General features: G+C 31.4%; 2 protein-coding genes across 2 annotated transcripts; both read right to left on the bottom strand.

Moving 5' to 3' along the window:
* Window positions 1-773: 773 nt before the first annotated feature.
* Window positions 774-3,605, bottom strand: LOC111373752 (LRR receptor-like serine/threonine-protein kinase EFR). Its single transcript, XM_022996317.1, has 5 exons — window positions 3,356-3,605; window positions 2,995-3,258; window positions 2,851-2,922; window positions 952-1,023; window positions 774-862 (listed from the first exon to the last, which is right to left on the bottom strand). The coding sequence occupies exons 1-5, from the start codon at window positions 3,603-3,605 to the stop codon at window positions 774-776; spliced, it is 747 nt and encodes a 248-aa protein (XP_022852085.1).
* Window positions 3,606-5,275: 1,670 nt separating this feature from the next.
* Window positions 5,276-10,376, bottom strand: LOC111373751 (receptor-like protein kinase). Its single transcript, XM_022996316.1, has 4 exons — window positions 9,620-10,376; window positions 7,700-7,771; window positions 7,337-7,425; window positions 5,276-5,530 (listed from the first exon to the last, which is right to left on the bottom strand). Exons 1-4 carry the CDS (start codon window positions 10,374-10,376, stop codon window positions 5,276-5,278), a joined length of 1,173 nt encoding a protein of 390 aa, XP_022852084.1.
* Between the last annotated feature and the right edge of the window lie 908 nt (window positions 10,377-11,284).

Genomic DNA, 11,284 nt, shown 5'->3' with positions numbered 1-11,284 from the left:
TAGGTACTAAAACATTATAATGAGGCTAGCCGCTAGTATTATCGATCTTCATCTCAAGAAAATTGGGTAATTTGGATTCGAAGTAATTATCCTGTAGTTTTAATAATTACATGAAAAATACCACATATTTTGAAAACAATTTGTCAAAAGAGTGTAAAATGCATAGGTGGAAACCTAAAGTTTCATCAAATGTTAAATTAACACAAAATAGATCTTAGGGAACAGGGGGAGTACCAACTAATTTGAAGTTGATGACTGAGTAACTATGAAGTTATTGTCGCATAATATATTTCTAATAATTATTTGAAAAATGTCAAACATGCTTAAAATTATTTGTCAAAAGATTGTAAAATGACTAAGAGATAGCCTAAAGTTCATCTTGATTCCCATCAGCATAAAAATATTTGTTAAAGGTGACCATTTTAAATTTAAAGTTTTAATAACTGATAATGCATTCTAGGTCGTCAATCTAAAAATCAAGAATAAAAAAACTAAATTCAATAAATACTGAAAAGTTTAGCAAGTATAAGCATGTTGGGTACTTAGGATTTGATGTGATCATGCTGTGTTTCGAAAGAATATTTGGAAAATACCACACCTTGAAATAATTTGCCAAAAGAGTGTCAAATGCATAGGTTGGAAACCCAAAGTTCGTTTAGATTTTCCACTAGAATAAAAATATTTGTTGTATACGAAAATTTTAAATTTAGAATCTTGGCATAAATCTTTGTCAAGATACTAAATAAACAAATTGAATAGATTTAATTAGTGTCTTAAAAAGAGCGTCTAAGCATGAAGCCGAGCCTTGCCACCAAACCACACTTTATGCTTTTATATACAAGCCCATTGAGGCTCGTAAAAGCTAAAAGGTTAGCCTTGACGTTTTGTCAAGCTTTACGAGTTTTACAACACTCAATATATTGCATAAGTTTAATAGATGTAGTTACATACCCCTCAAATTGTTGTAGAGCATTTCTAGATCTTCAATTGCTGATAGGTTTCCAATTTCATTTGGAATATTTCCTGTCAATCCATTTAGACATACAGATTTTAAAATATCAAATGTTAAATTAACACAAAATAGATCTAATGAAAGAGAAGAAGTACCTACTAGTTTGAATTCGATAATTAAGTAGCCATGGAGTTACTGTTGCTGCATGATGTATTTCTAATAAATGTTTGGAAGATGGCATAATTTTGAAAAACTTTTGTGAAAAACAGCGCAAAATGCCTAGGTGGTTACCTGAAGTTCATTTTGATTTTCCACTGGCAAAAAAATATTTTTTGGGTAAGAAAATTTTAGATTTAGAATTTGATATAAATCTTTATCATGAAACTAAATAAACAAATTGAAATAGATTTAATAAGTGTGCTAAAGGTGCATTTAGGCACGAAGCTTGCCCTATCACCTAGCCTACACAGTACACTTTTGTATGCCTAGCTCATTTAGGCTAGTAGAACTCCGAAGCTTAACCTTGGCGTCAAGTCATATTTTACGCATTTTACAACATTGAATATAATATAAAACTATTTCAAAGACCTACGTACATACCATTGAAACCATTGGGCCTCAAATCTTGTAATACAAGCGCTGATACTTTTTCAATTTCTTTTTCTTTTTCAATCCATTTAAATATGTAGATTTTAAAATATAGCATGTTGAATTAACACAAAATACAACTAATGAAAGACGAAGTACCAACAATTGATAATTAAGTACCCATGAAGTTGTTGTTTCATAATGTATTTCTAATCATTATTTGGAAAATGAAAACATGTTGAAAATTATTTGTTAAAAGTGCGTAAAATGCCTAGGTGCATGGCAACCTAAAGATCATTTAGATTTTCCATCAGCATAAATTTTTTTGTTATATTCGACAATTTTTTTTAAGCTTTAGTATAAATTTTTTATTAGGACAAAAAATAAATTTAACCAATATTCTAGGCAAGAAGCAAGGCCTTGCCGCCTAGCCCATTTAGGCTCATAATAACTTGAAGCTTAGCTTTGACATCTAGCTACACTTAATGATTCTCATAACATTGAAATGTATAAAATAAGTTTAGGAGATCTTGATACATACCACTGAAACAGTTGTGTTACAAATCTAAATATACAAGTGCTGATAGGTTTCCAATTTCATTTGGTATATTTACTATCAATCCACTTAAAAAATGTGTGGATTTTAAAATATCGAATGCTAAGTTAACACAAAATAGATCTAATGAAAGAGAAGAGGTACCAACTACTTTTAATTTTAAAAATTAAGAGCAAGTTATTGTTACATGATGTATGTCTAATAATTATTTGGAAAATGATACACATACGATGTATATTTGTCAAAAGAGTGTAAAATGTCTAGATGGTCACTTAAAGCTCATTTAGATTTTCTAGCAGCATAAATATAGTTGCAATATATGACCATTTTAAATTTAGTGTTTTCATAACTAAAATTTCATATCATATGCCCTGAAACTAACAAATTAAAAAAAAATCACTACATCCGATTAATAATGAAAAATTATAAAATACTGACTAATTATTATAATGTGGCTAGCTACTGGCTGTATCCATCTCATAAAAAAGCTGATTGGGTATGTTGGATTTGATGTTATTACGATGTATTTCTAATACTTATTGGAAAATGCTATGGATGCTGGAACACATTTTTCAAAATGCACAATCGAGGTTTTAGGGATTATTATGCACATAACTTTTAGTGAAGCTATGTAAAAGGACATACTCCATGGCCATCAACACGCAGACAACAATTCTTGTCATTTGTCAAAATTTTTGAAATACTTTATCTAGTGAAGTGGGAGATATGTATGTGAACAACGCTTTAAACTTGCCTGCCAAATTATTTTCTTCGAGATAGAGAACTTGAAGCTTTGACAACTTCCCGATTTCCATTGGAATGCTTCCTGCAAAATTATTTTATGACAGAGAAAGGAATTTAAGATTCATGCAAGCTCGCAAGCTTGGAGGAATGTTACCGCTCAATTGATTCACTGAAATCCTTAGCCTCTCTAGCTTTGGAAGATTGAAGCAAATATCTATAGGTAGACTTCCTGAGAGACTATTGTTTCCAAAACTAATTTCAATCAAAGAAGTGTGGTTGAAAATCTTGTTAGGAATATTTCCGGTGAGTCCGTTATGGGAGATATTTAACGTCAATAGATTTTCAAGAAATTCAAAAGTTGGTGGAATAGAACCAGTTAGCTCATTGTGCTGCATCTCTATTTCTTGAAGCTGGCTAGCTTACCAATTTCATTAGGGATGAGCCCATGAAAATTATTATGGCTAATAATTAAGGATCTCAAAAAAGAGAGTTCACAATTTCTTTAGCAATAGTACCTCCTAGACCCATATCTGCTAGATTCAATCCCCTAACTCTTTGATGTCTTCTGCCACAAGTAATGCCAATCCAATTGCAGAATGAGGTTCGTTGTGACCAATTTTTTGTCAAAATTTTATTTGGATCGGAAGTAATTTGAGATTTGAAAGCTAGAAGAGCATATTCATCAGTAAAGCTATTTGGAGATGTTGCATTGTTGATAAGCAAGTAGACCATTGCCAACGACATAAAGATGACATTCTTTCCCATGGCTAATTTGAAATGCAAAAAGATAATTGGGAGGGGGTTGGTAATGACGAGTTTGATGAAAGTGTAAGAGAGAGAGAGAGAGAGAGAGAGAGAGAGAGAGAGTGTGTGTGTGTGTGTGTGGCTATGTATAAAAAAAATTAAAGCTTAAGCAAGATAAGTGTACAAGTTAATTTATGGTTAACGTGTTGGTTAAGGTTTTATCTCAAGGGAGTGGTGCTCATCACCCCATGATGAACTTCATTTTTTCCAAAAATAAAATAAACTATGCTTGATTATGAAACTGGAAAAAGTATTCCATTGGATGTTGAGAATTTTCCTTATCTTTTATTGTGGAAATTGTGGAAGCTTTTCCACAAATGAAGGTTTCACTCTTCTAATAATTCAAAAGAAATAATTAATTTTTGGAGATTTCATTGTACACCAATACTCCCCCACTTTCTTATAGTGCAAAGATTTTCTAAAGGAAAAAAAAAATCTTAAAGTGTGCATAACTTAAAAGTTCAAATCTCAGAAAGTTTTATGAAATACGCATGGCCTGAATTTCCCTTTTTAGAAGATTTTTTTATTTTTTAATTAATCTTTTGATATCCAGAAGTATGGTTTTTTTCGTTATTAAGAACACTTAACTAAAATTATTTAGCTCGATGCTTATAAATTCATTATTAGAAGTGCTTAATTTATCTTATAGTATATTTTATGACTTTTGGTCTATACTAGTCAAAGTTGAACGTGCATTGCACGTTATACTGAAATAATTTACAAGTGCTGTAAAAGTAATATTTGACCCCAATTTGTTGGGAGGATTTGATGAGTCTCAACCTAACCAAAGAAAATAAAATTTAAGATATAAATTTAGGAGAATAAAATTGTACACTCAAAACTCAACTTCTGTGATTAAATTTTTTTGAAATGATGAAGTATTACAAACGAGCAAACATTTTATACTACATTTGGTACATGAAAATTAATTATTAATAATGAATTTAAAATCCTATTAAAACTTCAAGATACATGAAATAAATTTATCTATAATAACTCTAGATTTATGTATGTCAAGATTCATCAAGTCAAACTTCATTGAGTCTAGATTAGTGTGAATTTTAAGTTATTGAGAATTAATAGCACAAAATTCATACATGATAAGGATTTTGTAGTATTTATTAGATATTTTTTATGTCTAAAAGTGTAATTGGCAATTCTGTGGACGAAAGGACTAAATTGTAAATTTGTAAAAGTCAGGGACTCAATTGTACAATGCTATAAAAGTCAGTGACTTAAGGTGCAATTTAGTAAAGTTAGATAGTAGGGACTAGGGTTTGAGTGTTAGGTCAAAATGGAGGACAAGACATCGAAAGTTCGGTAGCTGCTCGCCTGACCATCGCTCGAGCGAGAAAAGCAGAATGCTTGTCGCTCGCTCTTTGCCCAGACTTCGCTCGAGCGAAGTCACGCCGCTCGCTCACCGCTCAATTGTCACTCGAACGATAGTGTTACCCTACCAGTTCTAAGGTCGCATTTTGGAGAGTTTTAAACGGTCCAAGACACTTAATTACCCCCAAGTATAAATAGAACATGTCTTGGACGTGAAAAGGAGATCGCCACATTGTGCTAAACATTGATATCATTCTTCTATTATTCTCTCAAGTGATCCAAGGCAGGACTGAACAAGGAATTCATCCATAAACACCTTGTGATCCGGGCAATCTATTGTTGGGGAAAACATCAAAGTTTGTGAAGACAAAACACCTGGACTTCTTTATCTGTTGAGGAAGAGACTCTCTCATTAGAGGATTAAGAGAGGTGGATGACAAGCACAGGAACTGGACAAGAACAGGAGGTTTTTGGAATTCCACTTGGTGATACAAGTAGCTAAAGACCATGAAGATGTATTGGACAGTAGATTGGGTTGCAGGAGGTAGATCAGAAAGCTAGCAGGAGACTAGTAGCATCTACGACAGTAGACCGTGAGATTGGAACAGTAGGTCCTGACTAGGTATGAAGTTTGGCAGAACTTGTACTGACTGATTTGGTATATTGGAACTTACTAGCATGGTCCCAGAGTTTTACACACGTTGGGTTTCTTCGTCATCATATTGTCTGTTGATTTAATTGCTTTCCATCTTATTATTGCGGCATTTAAACTTAGGGAAATTGGATTGTATGATTAATCACCTAGACAACCAATTAATCAGTGACTTGTTCCTATTAATTGTGTTAATTCCGCACGTAAGGTCGAATTGATTAATTGGAACATAAACTTGGTAAAGCTTAAAATTTGAATTTGACATAGCAACATGTTCCCGTGAACTTTCAAGTGGCTGTAGAGTGTTCCTAGATATTTTTCAAGTGGTATCAGAGCGTTCCCAGTAATTTTCAATATTGTTAAATGAAAAGTAAGATATTATTGAAATAAATGAATTGTAATAGATTAATAACGTCCAAAGAATGTTTCTGACTCGATGTGGTAATTTATGGTTAATGTGTTGATTGGGGTTTTATCTCAGGGGAGCGGCGCTCATCACACCATTATGAATGTCACTTTTTTCCAAAAATAAAACAAACTTTGCTTGACTATGAAACTGGAAAATTTATTCCATTGGATGTCATCATTTTTCCTTATCTTTCATTGTGGAAATTGTGGAAGTTTTTCCACAAATGAAGGTTTCATTCTTCTAATAATCCAAAAGAAATAATTAGCTTTTGGAGACTTCGTTGCCCACCAATACTCCCCTATTTTCTAGTAGAATGCAGAGATTTTCTTAAGAATGAAAAAAGCTTAAAGCGTGCATAACTTACAATTTTAAATCTTAGACAGTCTTTTGAAATATGCATGGCCTGAATTTCCGCTTTCAAAATATTTTTTTTTATTTTTTATTTTTTTATATCCAAAAAGATCTTATGAAAGACATGATGTACCAACTAATTTGAAGTTGAGTATTAGGTAACTATAAGTTATTTTTGTATGATATATTTTTACTAATTATTTGAAAAATGCCATAAATGCTGAAAAACATGTCAAAAGACTATAAAGTGACTATGTGGTAGCATAAGGCTCATTTAGATTTTCCATCAGCATATATATCTTTGTTAAAGGTTAGGTGACCATTTAAATAGAGAGTTTTCATAACTAAATTGCATCCTAGGCACTAAAACATTATAATGAAGCTAGCCGCTAGTATTATCGATCTTCATCTCAAGCAAATTGGGTAATTTGGATTCAAACTAATTATGCTGTAGTTTTAATAATTACATGAAAAATACCACATATTTTGAAAATAATTTGTCAAAAGAGTGTAAAATGCATAGGTGAAAACCTAAAGTTTCATCAAATGTTAAATTGACACAAAATAGATCTTAGGGAGTAGGGGGAGTACCAACTAATTTGAAGTTGATGACTGAGTAATTATGAAGTTATTGTCGCATAATATATTTCTAATAATTATTTGAAAAATGTCAAACATGCTTAAAATTATTTGTCAAAAGATTGTAAAATGACTAAGAGATAGCCTAAAGTTCATCTTGATTCCCATCAGCATAAAAATCTTTGTTAAAGGTGACCATTTTAAATTTAAAGTTTTCATAACTGATAATGATTTCTAGGTCATCAATCTAAGAAATTAAGAATAAAAAAACTAAATTCAATTAATACTGAAAAGTTTAGCAAGTATAAGCATGTTGGGTACTTAGGATTCGATGTGATCATGTTGTGTTTCTAAAGAATATTTGGAAGATACCACACATTTCGAAAAACATTTGCCAAAAGAATGTAAAATGCATAGGTGGAAACCCAATGTTCGTTTAGATTTTCCACCAGAATAAAAATCTGTCATATACAAAAATTTTAAATTTAGAATCTTGGTATAAATCTTTGTCAAGACACTAAATAAACAAATTGAATAGTTTTAGTTAGTGTTTTTAAAAGAGCGTCTAAGCATGAAGCCGAGCCTTGCCACCAAACCACACTTTACGATTTTATATACAAGCCCACTTAGGCTCGTAAAAGCTACAAGGTTAGCCTTGACGTTTTTTCAAGCTTTATGATTTTTAAAACACTCGATTTAATATATAGCATAAGTTTAAGAGATGTAGTTACATACCATTCAAATTGTTGGAGAGCAATTCTAGATCTTCAATTGCTGATAGGTTTCCAATTTCATTTGAAATATTTCCTGTCAATCCATTTAGACATACAGATTTTAAAATATCAAATGTTAAATTAACACAAAATAGATCTAATGAAAGAGAAGTACCTACTAGTTTGAATTCGATAATTAAGTACCCATTATTTCTAATAAATGTTTGGTAGATGGCATAATTTTGAAAAACTTTTGTGAAAAACAGTGTAAAATGCTTAGGTGGTTACCTGAAGTTCATTTTGATTTTCCACCGACAAAAAAATCTTTTTTGTATAAGAAAATTTTAAATTTAGAATTTGATATAAATCTTTGTCATGAAACTAAATAAAAAAATCGAAATAGATTTATTAAGTGTTCTAAAGGTGCAATTAGGCACGAAGCTTGCCCTATCACCTAGCCTACACAGTACACTTTTGTATGCCTAGCTCGTTTAGGCTAGTAGAACTCCTGAGCTTAACCTTGACGTCAAGTCATATTTTACACTTTTTACAACATTGAATTTAATATAATACTATTTCGAAGACCTATGTGCGTACCATTGAAACCGTTGGGCCTCAAATTTAGTAATACAAGTGCTGATATTTTTCAATTTTTTTTTTCTTTTTCAATCCATTTAAATATGTAGATTTTAAAATATAGCATGTTGAATTAACACAAAATACAACAAATGAAAGATGAAGTACCAAAAATTGATAATTAAGTACCCATGAAGTTATTGTTTCATAATGTATTTCTAATCATTATTTGGAAAATGCATACATGTTGAAAATTATTTGTCAACAGTGCGTAAAATGCCTAGGTGCATGGTAACCTAAAGTTCATTTAGACTTTCCATCAGCATAAAATTTTTTGTTATGTTTGACAATTTTTTTAAGCTTTATTATAAATTTTTTATTAGGAAAACAAATAAGTTTAACCAATATTCTAGGCACGAAGCAAGGCCTTGCTGCCTAGCCCGTTTAGGCTCATAATAACTTGAAGCTTAGCTTTGACGTCTAGCTACACTTAATGATTCTTATAACATTGAAATGTATAAAATAAGTTTAGAAGATCTTAATACATACCATTGAAACCGTTGTGCTACAAATCTAAATATACAAGTGCTGATAGGTTTCCAAAATTTCATTTCGTATATTTACTGTCAATCCATTTACAAAACTTGTGGATTTTAAAATATCAAGTGCTAAGTTAACACAAATAGATCTAATGAAAGAGAAGAAGTACCAACTACTTTTAATTTTGAAAATTAGGAACAAGTTATTGTTACATGATGTATGTCTAATAATTATTTGGAAAATGCTATACATACGGAAATATATTTGTCAAAAGAGTTTAAAATGTCTAGATGGTCACTTAAAGCTCTTTTGGATTTTCTAGCAGCATGAATATTGTTTCAATCTATGACCATTTTAAATTTAGTACCTTCGTAACTAAAATTTCTTATCCTATTCCCTCAAACTAACAAATAAAAAAAATAAAAAAATCACTACATGCCATTAATAATGAAAGGATTATAAAACACTGACTAAACATTATAATGTGGCTAGCCACTAGCAGTATCCATCTCATAAAAAAGTTGATTGGGTATGTTGGACTTGATGTTATTACAATGTATTTCTAATACTTATTGGAAAATGCTATGGATATTGGAACACATCTTTCAAAATGCACAATTGAGGTTTTAGGGATTATTATGCACATAACTTTTAGTGAAGCTATGTAAAAGGACATACTCCATGGCCATCAACATGCATATCACTATGCATGTAAGAGATGTTTTATGATGTGAAGGGACAACAATTCTTGTCAATTGTCAAAATTTTTGTATTACTTTATCTAGTGAAGTGGAAGATATGTATGTGAACAGCCCTTTAAACTTACCTGCCAAATTATTTCCTCCGAGATAGAGAACTTGTAGCTTTGACAACTTCCCGATTTCCATTGGAATGCTTCCGGCAAAATTATTGTATGACAGAGAAAGTAGTTTTAGATTCATGCAAGCTCCCAAGCTTGGAGGAATGTTGCCGGTCAATTGATTCATTGAAATCCTTAGCCTCTCTAGCTTTGGATGATTGAAGCAAATATCCATAGGTAGACTTCCTGAGAGACTATTGTTTCCAAAACTAATTTCAATCAAAGAAGTGAGGTTGAAAATCCTGTTAGGAATATTTCCGGTGAGTCCATTATGGGAGATATTTAACGTCAATAGATTTTCAAGAAATTCAAAAGTTGGTGGAATAGAACCAGTTAGCTTATTGTGTTGCATCTCTTTTTCTTGAAGCTGGCTGAGCTTACCAATTTCATTAGGGATAAACCCATGAAAATTGTTATTGCTAATAATTAAGGATCTCAAAAAAGAGAGTTCACCAATTTCTTTAGCAATAGTACCTCCTAGACCCATATCTGCTAGATTCAATACCCTAACTCTTTGATGTCTTCTACCACAAGTAATGCCAATCCAATTGCAGAACGAGGTTCCTTGTGACCAATTTTTTGTCAAGATATTATTTGGATCAGAAGTTATTTGATCTTTGAAAGCTAGAAGAACATACTCATCAGTGGAGCTATTTAGAGATGTAACAATGTTGATAAGCAAGTAGACCATTGCCAGCAACATAAAGATGACATTCTTTCCCATGGCTAATTTGAAATGCATAAAGATAATTGGGATTGGGCTGGTAATGACGAGTTTGATTTGAGTGTAAGTGTGTGTGGATATATATATATATATATATACACATAATGAAAGCTTAGGCAAGATAAGTGTATAAGGTAGTAAGATAAGTGTACAAAGTAATTTATGGTTGACGTGTTGGTTTGGGTTTTATCTCAAGGGAGTGGAGCTCATCACACCATTACGATCTTCACTTTTTCCAAAAATAAAACAAACTATGTTTGACTATGAAACTGGAAAATTTATTTCATTGGATGTTGAGATTTTTTCTTATCTTTTATTGTGGAAATTGTGGAAGTCTTTTTCAAAAATGAAGGCTTCATTCTTCTAATAATCCAAAAGAAATATTTAGCTTTTGGAAACTTCATTATCCACCAATACTCCCCCATTTTCTAGTAGAATGTAGAGATTTTCTAAAAATAGCTTAAAGTGTGCATACTTTAAAGAGTAAGGCTATTTAGCCCTACTAGGGTTGCGACCCCGTTTAGGTGGCGCTATTATGGTATTAAATGATATGGGAAGTTAAATAAGTCATTTAATTTCACATTTCATTCAACTATCATCTAGTGTGACTTAAACTGGGGTTGACATCCTACTGGGGCTACATAGTATTATTGTAATTTAAGAGTGTAAATCTTAGACAATCATGAAATATGGTCCAAATTTCCATTCCAAAAAGATTATTTATTATTGATTTTTTTATATCCAAAAGAAAGGTTTTGTGGTTACTAAGAAAACTAAAAATCAATTATTTTGCTCGATGATCATAAATTCATTATTAGAAGTGCTTAATTTATCTTACAAGATATTTTACGACTTTTGGTTTATACTAGTCAAAGTTGAATGTGCATTGTACGTTATTCAGAAATATT

This window comes from Olea europaea, unplaced genomic scaffold (assembly GCF_002742605.1).
Source record: "Olea europaea var. sylvestris unplaced genomic scaffold, O_europaea_v1 scaffold116, whole genome shotgun sequence".
NCBI lineage: Eukaryota > Viridiplantae > Streptophyta > Magnoliopsida > Lamiales > Oleaceae > Olea > Olea europaea.
This window is presented reverse-complemented; position numbering and strand designations above follow the sequence as displayed.

Bases quoted from the DNA above. Each gene is read 5' to 3' on its own strand.
- LOC111373751 (XM_022996316.1), bottom strand. From the start codon at position 10,376: ATGGGAAAGAATGTCATCTTTATGTTGCTGGCAATGGTCTACTTGCTT. The intron at 7,772-9,619 runs GTAAGTTTAAAG...ATGGATTGACAG, and splicing joins CGGAGGAAATAATTTGGCAG to GAAATATTTCAAATGAAATT. The intron at 5,531-7,336 runs GTATCTTCCAAA...GTCTCCTGCTAG, and splicing joins AATGTTTTTCGAAATGTGTG to CTTTCTGATCTACCTCCTGC.
- LOC111373752 (XM_022996317.1), bottom strand. From the start codon at position 3,605: ATGGGAAAGAATGTCATCTTTATGTCGTTGGCAATGGTCTACTTGCTT. The intron at 3,259-3,355 runs GTACTATTGCTA...GAAATTGGTAAG, and splicing joins AGCAGATATGGGTCTAGGAG to CTAGCCAGCTTCAAGAAATA. The intron at 863-951 runs GTATGTAACTAC...CTAACCTTTTAG, and splicing joins GCTCTACAACAATTTGAGGG to CTTTTACGAGCCTCAATGGG.